General features: G+C 43.2%; 1 protein-coding gene and 1 long non-coding RNA gene across 7 annotated transcripts in view; one reads left to right on the forward strand and one right to left on the reverse strand.

Moving 5' to 3' along the window:
- The window catches only part of RERE (arginine-glutamic acid dipeptide repeats), a 429,059-nt gene that overhangs the window by 276,263 nt on the left and 136,302 nt on the right, over positions 1 to 16,494 (forward strand). Inside the window, exon 1 of one of the 6 annotated variants that reach the window (XM_058719220.1) lies at positions 11,850 to 12,081. The exons of the other annotated variants lie outside the window; for them this stretch is intronic. Coding sequence (XP_058575203.1) covers positions 12,056 to 12,081 — 26 coding nt within the window. The 5' untranslated portion in view covers positions 11,850 to 12,055. Of the gene's footprint in view, positions 1 to 11,849; positions 12,082 to 16,494 lie in introns of those variants that run through there. 6 annotated transcript variants of the gene reach the window in all.
- Positions 10,721 to 12,457, reverse strand: LOC131505537 (uncharacterized). The gene is made up of 2 exons (XR_009258448.1): positions 12,039 to 12,457; positions 10,721 to 11,570 (listed from the first exon to the last, which is right to left on the reverse strand). It is a non-coding gene; the product is annotated as an uncharacterized LOC131505537 (long non-coding RNA).

The following is a 16,494-nucleotide window of genomic DNA, read 5'->3' on the forward strand; positions in this document are numbered from 1 at the left end:
CTGAGAGGCCTGAAGTTTGAACCAGTAGGTAGTCAGGCTTGGCTTCTGGAGCCTGTGGTGACATTTCTGTGCTCAAGCAGTGTGTGCTTTTGCTCTGCGAACAAGATTCACCCAAATTTACTTCTGCGGTCAGCGTATTCTGCAACATAATATCATTATTTCTCATTTTGTTTGAAGGTTCTAATCCAAAATCTGATTAGAAAATAGTTAATAAATTTCAGCTCAAAAGTCTTAATACATAAAGCCAGTTAGACCTTACAGGCGTTTGCACAAAATAGCAGTATTCTTGGCATGAACTAAAGTAGTTGGTCCTGACTTATTAAAAGAGATGATTATAATCTGTGATCATAGGGACATGGCTCCATTCATCCGTTTACTGTCCTTAGTTGCATTTTTATTTATCCAGTATCTCGTAGCCATCTAACCTGACTACTTGATCTTTTGTTAAGACCGACTCCCCTCTTGGACCCAGGCAGCCTGCGTTTTGATCCTGTGCTGCCCCTTTTTCTCTGTGTCCAGGGGTAAGGTTTGTACTTCCTGGGCTTTGTTTTTTACCTCATTAAAATGGGGGTGGTAAAAGCTACCCCTTAGGTTGCTTTAGTAAACTGTCAGGTTTTTTTGTTGCTTCTTGGGAATTGCAAAAATAATTATAAATTTTCTTTTCAAGACAAGGTTGAAAAATATCAAAGTTTTTTTTTTTTTTTTAACCCCATACAATGTTAAATCCAAAAGTGAAACATAAACTACTTCCTAAGACGTGTTGATTTACCAAGTAGACCATTAACCATCTGGTTGATTGTACTCACATATGGAAGTCTGAACACTGGGGATTTTTGACTCTGCGTAGCACGTTGATTATAAAATTCTTCTTGAAAATGTACAACAGTTGCTAAAAATGAAAGATAATTTCTTCCTTGACTCTAGTGAAACGGACACAATGAGTATAGTGAATATTTGCAAATAGTATTAAATGTGAGCTGATACATTCTATGGTCAGAAAATTTCAGTGCAGAATCTGAGAGAACCAGAATTGGAAAAAGAATTTTTTTATTAAGAAAAATATTTGAGGTTTTTTTTAAAGATTTTTTTTTTAAGTAATCTGTACACCCAATACGGGGCTTGAACTTACAACCTTGAAATCGGGAGTCTCACACTCCACTGACTGAGCCAGGTAGGCACCCAAGAGCTTCTTATAGTAAATGACCTGTCCCCCTATATAACGTTCAGGTTTTATTGCAAAATTTTGGGGTGTCCTTTTCCCCATACCACCATCTGCTCACCTCCGCAGCTTCAGCCTGTTGCTCAATGCCTTTTTCTTTTCTTTTAAACTATACATTCTGGCCTTTTCTGGGCGTACCTTTCATTGGTTGGAAAACTTCTAAACTTCCCGCCTCAGGCCAGTGAGTTAGGCGGGGCAGGGAGTAATGGTGGAATCTCAGTAAGAACAAAAGACTCAGTAGGGGCCATTCGAGAGGAGACGCCTTTATCTTTAAATTATGAAGCATGAATTTTCCCAGGAACCAGTCCATTTGTTTCCCCTTGCTAAGTAAGTGTTCTTTACGTCACTAAAGTACATTTAGGGAGAGTGAAGAAAACATATCAAGTGTGGCATGTTGTATTGATGGTCACTGATCTGTTACCCTCCCCCTCGTACTGCCTTAGAAAAGTATCCTTGGTCTCTTTAGAGACTTGCACTGTGGCATGAGACATCTGAGTGTAGTTGTGCTCTTTGCTTTGTGATAGAGGAGTCTTCTCTTGCTATTCAGATGGAAAACAAATTGAGGGCTCAGATCTGATCCAGGAGAGAATGTCTATGAACAGCCACCTGTGCCCTCTTCACTTTTTTTCTTTTCTTTTCTTTTCTTTTTTTTTTTTTTTTTTTTTTGCCAAAAAGTTTTTAAAGCAGTGTTGAAGCTTAAGGATTATTACCATTATATTTAGCAGCAATCATAAACTCAGACACTTGCAAGGACTTCTCTTTAATCTCTTTCCAACAGACAGTGGCAATAATGTTACCAATAATAGCTACAGTTAGTGAGTGCTACTGTGCCCAGCAGTGCTCTGAGTGTTTTGCTTGCATAACTTATTGCACTTTGTTATGAAGCAGTCTCTGCCTTCAGAAGAGTTGCAAGTATAGTAGAAAACCTTAGTTTCTAACTGAACCATTTGAAAGTATGACATCACCACGAGGCCGTATCACACTCTAATACTTGGTGTATTTCTTATGAGCAACGGCATTTTCTTATACAGCCACAATACAGTCCTCCACCTCAAGAAATTAACACTGAACTATTACCATGGAATTCACAGACCCCAGTCAAGTTTTCTCAGTTTGCCTAGTAAAGACCTTTATGAAAAAGGATCCAGTTCAGCGTGATGGATTTTGTTGTCTTACAACTGGTTCGTCTGTGTGGAGTAGTTTCTCAGTCTTTTCTCTTACTTCATGACCTTAGTACTTTGAGACTATAGGGTATTTTGTAGACTGTTCCTCAGTTTACATGGATGCTTTTTCCTTATTAGATTTAGAGCCTGTATCTTTGACACGGATAGCACAGAAGTCATGTGTTCTTGTTTTTTACTTCTTGTCACGTAGTATGTAATTTTAGTTTGTCTCCTTGCAGGGAGTGTTCACGTTGATCACTTGAATAAGGGGCCAGGCTTTGTAATTGTAAAATTTCTCTTTTTCCGTTTATAATTAATGACTATTTTGTGGGAGGTTGCTTTGAGATTGAATAGATAGCCTCTTCCTCGTGAAACTTTCAGTTTATTAATTTATTTGCACTAGGTTGATTAATCGCTTCCTATTTTTTTAATTTTTATTTATTTTGAGAGGGGGAGTGAGCATGAACAGGGAAGGGGCGGAGAGAGAATCCCAAGCAGGCTCTGCATTGTCAGCCCAGAGCCTCACAAACTGGGAAATCATGACCTGAGCTGAAATCAAGAGTCAGATGCTTAACCGACTGAGCCCCCCGGGTGCCCCTTTGGCTTCCTGTTTTATTCAGTTGTTGATAATCTGTTACTATGATTCATTTTTAGGGCAAATTGTTGCAGATTATGGAGGGCGATACTTAGAAACCAACCAACCAACCAAGAATGCCACTTAGGGGTGGTCGTTACTTTGTGTCACTGAGGAGACGCCAGGGGGTGGGAGGGCAAGGAGAGACTGAGATGGAGACTCTGTACTTTCACGTCTGTATTTCTGGACTTCAGTGTGTGTGTATCCATGCTTTCATACCAGGTTCTCCAAACCTAATCCCAATACCACAGGGGTCCTGCTAGCTTTTTCCTTATTTCTAATTCTCATCTTTAACAGTGAGAGACCTTGTTTCGGGTTCCTGAGTATCTTTACTTCAGTTTCCTATCACTGACTCTGCTCTCTCCCTCACATGGGTGAGTTTTGACATGCTCAGCTGTATCTTTAGTAGATTTAGCATTTGATATTTCTTAGCATGACCTCAAGGAACCAAATTTGTAACATTTTCTTTTTAGAGTCTGTGGGATGATGCTCACTCTGTACTCGATTGTTTAATTCCCATAAAAGTTCAGTGCAGCTGACATTACCTTTATTTGACAAATGAGAAAATTGGTATGATATTAAATATCTGCCTAAGGCATGCAGTTAGTAAACAGGAAACACCGAGCCTGTTTGACTCCAAAGCCTGTGCTTTCATCGTAGATTGATTCATATGCAACCTAATTTTCTTCTGGCTTTGTTGAAAGATAGCTTTAAGCTTTCCTAATGAAGAAAAATATATGTACTTGCTAGAGAATAACTTGACAAATAAAAAGTTAAAGAAGCAAACTGAAATAATACATAATTCTTTAGTTCATGTTTGTGTTTTTTCTTTCACTGTACATCTGTGTGCATGTTTATACGTGTATGAATATTTTAAGATTATAAATAAAATACTGTTTACATAAATATACATATAATCATGTATTCCTTTATTCATTTTTTAATTGTGAACATAGTACCATGTCAGTAAACATTTGTAATGAGCATCATATCTACCATCATGTGGATGTGTCATAATTTATCTATTCCCATATTGTTCAACATTTATGGTTTTTCCAGTATTTAGTTATCCTAAATTACATTGTGGCCATCTTTTTTCCGACATAAATCTTTTTTTTTTTTTTTAATGTTTTTATAAATTTTTGAGGCGGAGAGAGACAGAGCATGAGCAGGGGAGGGGCAGAGAGAGAGAGGGAGACAGAGAATCTGAAGCAGGCTCCAGACTCTGAGCTGTCAGCACAGAGCCCAACGCGGGGCTCGAACTCACAGACCGTGAGATCATGACCTGAGCTGAAGTTGGACGCTTAACCGACTGAGTCACCCAGGCGCCCCTGACATAAATCTTTATACTGAAACCGAAAAGTAACAATCTAGATCTCCTTTATTTCAGTTAATTTGGATTTCAGACATTTTGGGATCTAGTTCTGTCTTAGGTTGTCTTTTCTATTCATCACAGCTCATGGTCTTTGTATAGCTTTTGAGGACAAGAAGCTGGAACTAGGTGTAAATATTTTCTTGTTCACTTTTCCTCTGTTATCGTAGTTGAACTCTGAAAACATTTATGCCAGATGCCAGATGGCAAATGTTGGGCACAATTGAGAGTACATGTATAGTTGGAAACACAGCCCCACTGAGGATAAATGGGACCGTAAAATAGGACAAAAAAATCAGATTTGATCATTTAAAAAACCCCTTGCCAGTAAATATCTACCAATGTTGAATAAACTATAACAGAACGTTTGGGGTGCCTGGGTGGCTCAGTCGTTGAGTGTCAGACTTCAGCTCAGGTCATGATCTTGTGGCTGGTGAGTTTGAGCCCCGTGTCAGGCTCCTTGCTGACAGCTCAGAGCTTGGAGCCTGCTTTGGATTCTCTGTCTCCCTCTTTCTCTCAATGCCTCCCCACCCTGCTTGCGTGTGCGCGCTCTCTCTCTCTCTCTCTCTCTCTCAAACATTAATTTTTTAAGTAGATAAAATACAACAACTTTAAAATGCAGAGATGTGCTTGGAGGAGTTAGGAGAAACTGAAAAGTAAAGCAGTAAGCTGATTCTTCAGCAGCCTACAGTGAGAGGAGGTTGGGTCAGTGTCTCCTTAATAAGGGGTCTTGTCTTTAACACCCAGCAGGTATAGGAGATGGAGCCTTATTCTCTAGAGACTAGGGAGTTGGAACTGAGAGCCCTCTACCAGGTTAAGGCCATCAAAGGTCTTCTTCAGTGAAAGGATGAACGAGGTCATGTATCTGGAATTAGAGGGAAGTGATCGAGAAACCTGTTTGAGACTGGGACTCTAAACACAGAAAAGAAAAAGAGGAGGAGAGGGAGAATTTCCCTCCTAGGTCCTAACTTTGGGCCTTGCCTCCATGACAGTTAGGGCATGAATTTACATTCTTGAAAAGTATGAGAACTCTAGGATGAGAAGATGATATAAAAAATGGTCTTGGGCCACCTGGGCGGCTCAGTCAGTTAGGTGTCCAACTTCAGCTCAGGTCATGATCTCACGGTCTGTGAGTTCGAGCCCCATGTTGGGCTCTGTGCTGACAGCTCAGAGTCTGGAGCCTGCTTCGGATCTGTGTCTCCCTCTCTCTCCGCCCCTCTCCCTCCGCCCCTCTCCCACTTGCTTGTGCACGCACATGCATGGTGTCTCTGTCTCTCTCTGTCTCTCTCTCTCTCTCTCTCTCTGTCTCTGTCTCGCAAAAATAGACATTAAAAAGTGGTCTTGAGGGGCATCTGGGTGGCTCAGTTACTTGAGTGTCTGGCTCTTGATTACATCTCAGGTCATGATTCCGGGGTCATGGGATCAAGCCCTGCGTGGGGCTCTGCGCTGAGTGTGGAACCTTCTTGAGATTCTCTCTCTCTAACCATGCCCCTCTTCCTTACTTGCATTCTCTCTTCTCTCTCCCTCCCTCCTCCCCCCCCCCAAATAAAAATTTAAAAATAAAAAAAATAAAAGGTATTGTGAAAAAAAAAGTGGTCTTGGGCCATTGAGCTTTGAAGGACACCTGAGAGAAGTATCTGTGAAATTTTTTTCTTTCAAGAACTTGTAGGATATCTACAGATAAAATATCTTTGAATGCCCAACACACTGTTAAAAAATTGCCAAATATTGGAAGAAACCAGGTACCATCAACTTGAGTCAGATAAAACAAATGGTAAGATACATACCTGAGGACTTCAACACTAGAGCTATCAGAGAGAGACTGTACGACAAAGTTAAACAAAGTAGAGCCTGTATCTCCCTCTCACATAAGCAGAGTTTGAGAAGAAGCAATCGTAGGCTGATCAGGGGCTCTCCAACCAACCCATCAGGGACCTATCCTTAACTTCAGCTTTTACCTCATGCTCAAGATGCCGATGGAATGGTTGCCATGACATCCACATTTCAAGCTGGAAGAAAGAGGAAGTGGGTAAAAAAATGCATGCTTCCTTCCTTATTTAAAGGCAATTTCATTATTTGCACAGGACACTTCCTTCTCTTCTCACTAGACCAAAATGGGAAAAAAAAAAAAAATCAGACTCTGGCTTTACAGGTGAATTCTACCAGTGTTACAAGGGACAGAGAAAGATGAGTCGGTTCCTTAAGTCATGTTATGAAGCTAGTAAAATCTTTATACCAAAACCAGATCAAAAAGTAAAATTTATAGGTCAGTTCTACTTATGAACATGCATGTAAGATGTTTAAATAAAATATTAGATAATGGAATCTGCAAAGCATTAAAGATCCCATTTGGGTGTATAGAACACAAGACAGTTGGAACAATAGTTTATCTGTTGGGGCGCCTGGGTGGCACAGTCGGTTAAGCGTCCGACTTCAGCCAGGTCACGATCTCGCGGTCCGTGAGTTCGAGCCCCGCGTCAGGCTCTGGGCTGATGGCTCGGAGCCTGGAGCCTGTTTCCGATTCTGTGTCTCCCTCTCTCTCTGCCCCTCCCCCGTTCAAGCTCTGTCTCTCTCTGTCCCAAAAATAAATAAAAAACGTTGAAAAAAAAATTTTATATAAAAAAAAATAGTTTATCTGTTAATATAGCTTACCACTTTAACATGACGAAGAAGAAATACACCCTCATCTTGATGTTGGAAAAGGATTTGACAGAAGTCAACAGCTAGTCAATATTGAGGGAAGGGACTCTTACCAAAGTTACAGCAGAATGAAACTTCCTTGTTGTGACAGATCCCTTAACCAAAAACTTAAAACAAGCACCATACTTAAAGGTAGAGTGTTGAAAATACCCCTCTAAGATCGAACAATAAAAGAATAAAAGGAGTCCCAGGTCTGTGAAGACGTGAAAATGTGTCAGGATTGAGGATGAAGAAATGAACCTTTATTAATACGGCATAGTTATTTTTGCCACGAGAGTCTGAGAAAGCATGTCTACTGGTAAGATAAACCAGCATGCTCGCTGGATACTGGAGCATTATGTGTGACAGCTCCATTTCCAAACGCTACGGACAATTAGAGAATACAGTTTAAACACACTGTTTCTAAACGCTTCCCTCCTCTTGATGTGAAGTTAGCACTAATTAAAAGTCAAATAGAATATCCTTTTTTCCCAGCAAGTGTTTTTCTCTAGAGGTGCCCAAATGTTAAGGTTTCATTGCTGTTCTTGCTTTACAATTTGTGGTTAGTAAATAAAACATTTTAAACATTTTTGTAGTTTGAGTGAGTAGAAAACTCTTTAAAATAGAACCTCAGAAAGTTCCATGTTATAACTCCTACTTTACATGTGATGAACATAAATTTTCTGCTCACTAAAAGCTGCTGCGGTGGACAAAGTGGGTTTTCAGTCCGTTTTTATGTGATAAACCTTTTTAATTTTAGACAGAATCCATTAATATAGAATATTCATTTCACCCACTCAGCTCCCTTTTAACCTATTCATAAATGTGAATTCTTCACCTCTTGTTCGCTAGGGATTAATTGGAGGGATTAATTAGGGATTGTCTCTGAGATCCGGAGACAGTGTGCGTGTAGCCGGGATCACAGGACTTGCGGGAGGACCTTGCAGGAGGCCACGGAAGGAGGCGCTGGGGCAGCCACGTGAGCGGTGTGTGCGAATGCCTGCAGCCGGCCCGGTAGCAGGTTCGGGAAATGTGGCAGGAATGAGGTTTGGGCAGGTAGGCGGCAGCTGTAGGCAGATGTCGAGTGGGTAAGACAACCGCGGAGAAAACAAGGGGCAGGTTTGAGGGGCTTGGAGGTACCGAGTAGGGTTACAGGTGTCCTCCCTGTAAGACAGGGCTCGGGGGCAACAGGGCCGTTTCTAGAATTGCGGTGTATGCTAAAGTGGCACATTGGCTTACTTAATTACCAACCAGTAGTTGTCAGGGCTCCTCGATTTCCTCTGAGGATGAAGAGAACCGATCTCCTATTCTGAGGTTGGATTGAACTCGAAGCTGGGTGTTAAGTGATTCAGGCCGGGAACGAGAGCACTGTGGAAGCAGGTGGCCCGGCAGGTCACTCGTTGCCACTGATGTGTCCAGTCTCCGGATGCCATGAGGACTGATGATTGAAGACTCGTACAAGTAGTTTTTGTTACATATATGTCTCGCCTGTCAATATTTTCTATAGGTAACTCACTGGGTCTGATGTCAGTACATGTAACTCTCTAGGTCTCTCACCCAGATCACGTGTTAACCTTTTGCAATACTTGCTTTATTGTTTTATTCTTACTGATTTTATTTTATGTATTATTTATCTTTTTAACTTTATTACAGATTTGCCTTCTTATTTTTTGTGTTCGCTGTGTTATTCTCTGTATTAACCATCTTTGCTTCATTGTTCTGTTTTCCTTCCCTGAGCTATTTAGGAATGAACTGTAGCATCAAGCTTCTTTCCCCCTAAATGTTTCGATGTGTATTTCTCAGGAACAAGGACATTCTCTTACATAACCGTGGTGTGCTTAGCAAAATCAGGAAAGGTGACATTGATAGAATACCATTTAATCTCATATTGTCCACATTTAAATTTTGCTAGTTTTTCTCCTATTGGCCTTCACAGTAATGTCTCCCCCGTGATCATGCATTGGCATTTCGTTGTTTTATCCCTTCAGTATTCCTTGCCTCTCTTTGTTTTCATAACATGTTTCTTAGCCTTGTTTTATTTTGTTTTGTCTTGTCATCGCATTAACATTTTTGAGGAGTTAGAAGCCAGTTTTGTTGAATTCTTCAGTTCAGGTTTGTTTGAGGTTTCCTCGTGGTTAGACTTAGCTTTTGTAATTTTTGCCAGGAAGTTACTATAGAAGTGGTATTTTGCCCTTCTTAGTGTGTCAGATGTGGTTTTTGTTGTTGTTGTTTTTGAGGTTTAGAATAAGAGATCTGGGTGGTTCCAATAAAGATGATTTTGATGCCGTCCTTGCCCCCAAAGAGCTTAACATCTGTCAAGAGAGGTGAGGCACCCCAGGAAAAGGAACAAGAGGAGAGTGGAGTTCTCTGAGGTTCCCCAGCTGCTCCCAGTAGGGAGGTCCCTCCAGCGAGGAGCTGGTGGGGATTGTGGGCGAGCGGGTGAAATCTGCCTGCGACGGAGAAGAGAACGGGAGAGTGGGCCCTGGTGTGCGGGCCCCCGAGGGGAGCCGGGACGGGGAGGAGGGTGTGCGCAGGTGGTGTAAAGGGGACAGAGGGGAAGTGAGTGTCAGCAAGGACAGCCAAGAGGATGCTGAGATAGGCCGGGGCCACCGCTGAGATCCGGTGTTCGGAGGAGAGGTCATGAGGTTTTGATGGCTTGCCCTTCGCGTCTCTCAGGGTATTTGGTGGGACCAGAATCATAGTTTACATTCCTTGACTTGGTATCACAATAACATTTTTATGCTGTGTTTCACGGAATAGTTCCTGTGGTTTTTCAGAAGAATGGTGAATTTATTAAATTATTGTTTTATGTTGATTCCTGCAAGCAAGCATTTTCCATGTGATTCGGTAGAGTTTTTTTTTTTGAATAAAGCACTTTTGCAGGAAATGCTTTGGTGCTCATATTCGTGCTGTTTGACTTCTGGGTTCTAATTCAGTTGCTTTTGTTGCAGAGCGTCTTTTTCTTTAGACTGTTTCTAGTCACACAGTTCTTTGTTTAATTTGAATTTTCTTTTAAATTTTATTTTTAAAGAGAGAGAGTATGTGTGAGTGGGGGAAAGGGGTTGGGGGGAGAGAGAGAGACAGAGACAGAGACAGAGAGAGAAGGTGGGAGAGGAAGAGAAGACAAGAGAAGAGAAGAGAATCTTAAGCAGGCCCCATGCTCAGCACAGAGCCCGGCACTGGGATCATGACCTGAGCCAAAATTGATTGTCAGATGCCCAACTGAACGAACCACCCAAGCGCCCCACCAGTCGCACACTTTTGGGGACATGTTATTTTATATACCAATAGGGAAAGTGGTCTTCCAGATTGTAGATAACTTGCTTCAGGTGCTTGGTCAAAAGCAACACTTACTTAAGTGTATTTGGCATTTCTTGTGTAAATTACATTTTCAGCACAGTGAGAGGGTTTTTTTGTTTTGTTTTTTTTAACGTCAGTCTCAGAATATAAGTTTATTTGATAGCAAAAACAGGGATACTAAAGAAATGGAATGGGTCCTCCATTTATTTTAGGAAACTTGAGGACGCTGAGTACTCTCTTAAGCAGGTTTTAATTTCTTCACACCCTGTTATATTTGTGGGAAGCACAGTTGGCACTGGTCTTTCCTACTCTTTCTGGACTTTTGTAGATTTTTGGGAGTTTCATGGTCTTACTTTCCTTTTTTTTTTTTTTTTTTTAATCATAACTGAGTAATCATACGTAGAGTCATCTCTTAGTTTGCAAATGGACACTAAGCTTGCGTTTACCTCCAGAGTCAGAATATCTTACGTGGCCGACAGCCCACTTTGCCTTTGTGCTGGAGGTGGAGGTTGTGGGGAGAGGGCACAAGACGTGTTTTTGAAGATTTTAACAGAAAATGTCTTGGCCGGTACTATGGACGATACGGATACGTTGCTCAGTGTGACGAGGTTGGTGTGGCCTTGTTGATGTGGCTTGAGAAATCTTTTCTGATTAAATTGCAAATGAATTTAGCTTCGTGGGCGATGCTGTAAACCATTGCCGAGAATTTTGAATCGGGAGACCTCAAATGAGATTTCTAGATGCTCGAGTGTTTGTGGCAAGGTGTCCTTTGCCCTCTTGATTTGAACTTTCCTACCCTTCTCAGTGTTGGAAGTCCATTCTTCAAGCGAGACATGCCCGACTGGGTTCGTATCTCTTCAGGAAATGTTTTTATTTGTTATCTAGGCAATTTTAGAGCGGCTTGTTTAAGGGAGATTAGGCTCTTTGCACAAAACGCAGCATGCTTCGGCTACCCCGCTTGCGCTACTGTCTACACTGCGTTCGTAGCTGTGACGATACCCAGGACTCCATAGCTTTGCCAGGATTGTTTGTGTGGCCTTTTCCCAAACGTTTACAAAGTTTTCCAGACGAGATTCGTGGGGTGGTCTCCCTTCGGAAGCTACTGGCACGTTTAGAAGCGCGCTGCAGTTTCTGGTCACTCACCGTATATATGGCCATTCACCTCCGTGGGCCTTTTGATTTTGTTTCCTCTTGAAGACCCTGCTGTTTAAAACCGCAGTTAAAAAAGACAGCGAGGGCAGACAGAAGTTGCCGCCGCCTCGCCAGGGCAGGGCGGCTGTCTGAAGCCTGTCGACGGGGCGGCTGGCCGAGCTCCCCGGGGTCGGCCGTCTCGGATCCCCTTTCCGAGGCCCCGCTTCCCTGCACACTAGCTTGGTTTGCAGGGAGAAGCCGCAGTCTGTTGGCTGGGCTTTATTTACGGAAACAGCAGGGTTGAGATTGATTGCGTGGAGAGACAGTGTATGGATGAGGGAGGGTCACAGCACATGCTCAGTCCTGTCAGAGTGAGGGGGAAGTTTCTGCGTTCTGCGTGAAGGCTTAGGTCATAGCACAAGCTCAGTGAAAGCTCTGTGAGGTCTCTCAGACTGCATGTGCCTCCATTTTGAGTTGTTAGAGTAGAAAAGGGCAGAGTTTTGACCGTAAGTCGAGGTTCAGGGACACAGCTAGACTCACCAGAGCCTCTGTTAGTCATGGATGATCCATTCAGCCCCTGCAGGTAGGCTCTCTCCCTCTGGCCTCACCGGAACAGCGATGGGTTTTGCCGCTCGTTCTGACTTCTGAAGATGTTTCTGAATCATTTCATCATTCATGGTGCATGTTCCCGAGGGCCTCTCGTTCGTTCGGCCCTGGCTGGCCACGTAGGTGGCGTCGCGAGGCCCGAAATCAGCGCTGAGAACGGGGTCTGCGCGGAGCCGCCCTCGGCAGAGGGAGAAGCTTGTGGGTCCTGCCGTCCCCGGGCTTCTCCCCTTCGCCGCCCCTCCCCTCTTCCTCTCGGGGTGTAGTTTCCACCCGAGTCCCGCGCGGATGCCCGGCGCCGAGCCTGCTTGCCGTCGGGCACCTGCAGAGCAAACCCGCCCGCCGGCCGTTCCGTTGCCGTGCGGCGGGGAGGGAGTGCCTGGGCCCGAGAGCAGCTCTGTTTGGATGTTTTAGGAAGGGTGGTAGGTGGGCAGCTATTGGTTGCTTTGAAGGTGGGTGGAACTTGTTTTGATTGAGAGCCTGTTTGCCAGAGCAAATTATATTTCTTGTGATCTGTTTCTGAAGTCTGGAAATGAAATAGTGTATACGTTTTGACACACGCAGGAAGCAGTTGTGGATTACGGTCGCGACATCATCCCCTTAAAATGGATTTTTTTTTAGACACGTTTTCTCTTGCTTCAAAAGGAAAGGACCCGTTCTCTTCAGAGCTTAGGGAAAATGTCTTGGAAATTTAAAAAAACAATTGTATGCGGTGACGTGTGTGAGAGAAGTTAAGATTCCAGGTATTGTGTTTATATTGATTTTGTTGGTTTCAGCAGAAGGTGGCATTTGTGGTGTATATGCGTTTTGGGGGGTGACGTGTGAATTCTGTAGGAGAAGAGTAAAAAGAGGAGTTGAGGAGAGGGTGGAGCACTGACCGGGCCAGTTTCTGTGCCCACCGCTCGATGGGCCCGACACGAGTCTTTTCCGGGAGGGGAAGTTAGGGTTTTTTGGTGTGTCCCGTGTGCGGCCAGGGCTCAGACAGACGCCTCTCACCATGGTGAACGTAGGGAGCCGGTCACACTACTCAGATTTAGGAAAGTTCAATTCTTACCCAGATAGTACGTGAAGTTTGTGGATTATGTTAGTTGTCCCTCTTTGGTTCGTCTCCCCTTTTTTCTTCAGATGAAAGTTGGAAAAAATTTTTGAAGTGACGCCTAAGTTACTCTGCGTCTGTGAGGATGAATGGAGGAAGTACGCGGCAGGGAGGAACGGACAGCTGGAAGATGCCCATAGGATAGGGAAGAAATTCATGGGCCATTGATGACGCAGGGAGAGATTCCGAGTGTAAGCTCTGCGTTGTGCACTGTGAATGTGGAGCCGTGCGTACTCACCTCTAGTCGGAGGAGGCCCCTGATTTCGGTAAAGTTGTAAGGGAGGCTAGGGTGAATTCTCGCCGCTGGCAATATTGCTCAAGTACGGTCTGGCTTCCAGCAGGTTCAGTTTGGGGATTGTGATTAAGGGGACGAATTAATTGTACAGGGATAATTCGGAGTAGTGCATTTATCGCTATTTTTGATCTTTTTTTCCTGTTGATACGAGGACTGTCTTCCCAGTGATCACATTTATTTGAACATTCCATTTGGGAATTTGGGGCAGTTTTTCCCCATACCACGTAGTGTTGCTTCTGGAACTTGTCTCATTTCACTCCATTCAGAATACTCTTCCTTTCTGCTTTTCTCTTGTAAGTCTAAAATTACCCTCTCTCTGGACAAGAGGATCTAGGCCCCGAGGCACGTAACACCCAAGACTCGTTTCAGAAAATCCTCATTTGAGTCAGGAGAATACTCGTCCGGAAAGCAGTTGTGGAACCGCCTTTCTGTTGTAGGGTCTCCAGGTCTTCAACTTGTTTATGTTTAGCAAATAAAGCGTGAATTGGAAGCTATGCTCAGGAATCAGCTCCGGTCAGGTGCCTCCTGCTGGCCTGGCCTGGCCAGCCTGGCCTGGCCTAATACAAATGTGCACTCGTGAGCTCGTGTGTAGCCGCCTAGTCCGATGGCGAGGACTCGTAGTTACCACTGCTGTCCAGAGTCGGATTTTTGTGTTTCAGATCAGGTAAATAAGTCACAAGGGCTGTTCTTTGTGTCGTGTGCTTTCGTTCTGTGTTTTCCTGTCTTGGGAAAATAGAATGTTACTTGTTGACCAGCCATCCCCTGCTTTGGGGTTTCTGTGCTTGTCTGGTGGTGGTAGCACTGAAGGAACGGCACACGGAAGGTCATTCTCTTGGTTGCTGAAGTTGCCCAGGGTCCGCACAGCTTGGGCATCGGAAAGATTTTCATTTCGTTTTGGCCTCGGGCTCTCCTCCTGTTGTACTTCAGAGTAGCAGGAAATGTTGGTGAACATGGACAGCATATGTTTCCAACAGAACGTAAAAATAAAAGTTCATCAAAATATTGCCTTGTTTTTAGCTTTTCTTATCATTTTATTAGAATCTTGAATCAGAGTCCAAGGTTGAGGCTTAAATCTAAAGTGTTCCTTCCTCTTAAAAAGAAATTTTTTTAAATAATGTTTATTTTTGAGAGAGAGACACAGAGTGTGAGTGGGGGAGGGGCGGCGAGAGAGGGAGACACAGAACCCGAAGCAGCTCCAGGCTCTGAGCTGTCAGCCCAGCGCCCGACGCGGGGCCCAGACTCACGAACCGTGAGATCATGACCTGAGCTGAAGTCGGACGCTTAACCGACTGAGCCACCCAGGCGCCCCTGAAGCGTTCCCATAAAACAGACATTTTGCAGTGCCTGTGAATCTGCTGATAACATAGCTCCGTTTTTGACCACTTTCTAGATTCTTGTCTGGTGTGTTAGCTATGGATGGGAAGACTGGTACACCTGAGACCTGATGTTCACCACGTCTGTGATTCTCCAGTTGTTCATTGTTCCTGATCCTTCTTCCTTCTGAATTCATTTTTCATTTTCCACTTTACTTTTTGGTCATTACTGAACTGAGCTGTCTTTCTGCCAGAGAGGCATTTATTCTAAAGCCATAAAAAAAAAAAAGTCAGCCAGAATGAGAGAGAAAATAGATAATACAGGCTTAAAGGGAGATTTGAAGTAATGAATTTCACGAATTTGTGTCCATTCATGAGTCTTCCCCACAAACTGATGATCCTCTGTATTGAGCAGTTTGTGATAGGGGAGAATACAGGTTCCTGCACATAATCTTTAAAAGCAGATCTGAAAAAAACTAATCTTTTCTGGTACACCTTTTGATACTTTGGGTCTAAGCTAAAACAGTTCATTTTAATTCAGTTGAGACAATTAGACGTTATTTCTATCAGAGTTCTTTGACTTATACAGTGTATACTTATACACTTATACAGTGACTGATTGTCTCTTGGGCGTGGGCTACATCTGTTCTTATAGCCTTGGTTCCTTTTAGAGAGCCTGCCAAATGGGCCTCCGATGTAAGTATGTTGAATAAATGAGTGGTGTCGATGGTAAGAGGAAAGAGTAGATTTGGAGCTAGACGGTATGGTTCAAATTCCACCCAATTAGTGACACTGGACGAGCTGTGACACTGGATGAGTTTATATACTCCTCTCAATTTCCGTGTTCTCATGGGTCATATTTCCATATGACCGTATCTCCAATCAGATAAATACGATTTTTCACAGTTGTTGTAAAGATGGGGTGAAAACACTTATGAAAGTGCTTGGCACTCAGTTGCTCAGTGTGTTATTTTTATTAATTCCAAGGCCAAGTCTTCAATCTCATGTGGGTATGGTTATCTCAGTAACGTCTATAGTTTTTGTCAGTCTAGTTAAGACAATGTCAAGTGTTATGGTAATTAAATTAGTGATCAGTATACTTAACTGCCATTTACTGATCTCCTTTCTTCTCTTGCCCTTTGGGTGTTTTACATCGGAAGCTTTACTTCCATGCCGTGTAAAACGTTCAGTGTGTTCGGCATTAAACATTGTTCCTTTCTTACCTCTTCCTGATGTGTGTGTGTGTGTGTGTGTGTGTGTGTGTGTGTGTGTGTGTGTGAGAGTGAGAGAGAGAGAGAGAGAGAGAGAGAGAGAGAGAGAGAGAGAGAGAGAATATGCTGTGAAGGCTGTCTCCTCCCCCTCCCATCTCCCCCCCCTCTTCCTCCCACCCCCATACTTACACCACCACATTGCATAGGGCAATGGTCATGTTTTTCATAGTATTTCCCAGAGACTTCCGAGTGGGAACAAAGAAAGGTTCACACATGCATTGAGGACATACTTACTTACAGTCCAGTCTCCCTCTTTTTCTGGGGATGCTATGTTTCTGTTTTTATAAAGTGTGATTTTAGTGTGCAGAAAGCCAGCAACATTTTTGGTCAGGAGATCGGCTTAATCTTCAAATATTGCTGCTTTATAAATTATTTCAATCACAGTGGGATTTAAAAAGTAAGTCTGTTTTCCAAAGCA

Source organism: Neofelis nebulosa, chromosome 2 (genome assembly GCF_028018385.1).
Source record: "Neofelis nebulosa isolate mNeoNeb1 chromosome 2, mNeoNeb1.pri, whole genome shotgun sequence".
Lineage (NCBI taxonomy): Eukaryota > Metazoa > Chordata > Mammalia > Carnivora > Felidae > Neofelis > Neofelis nebulosa.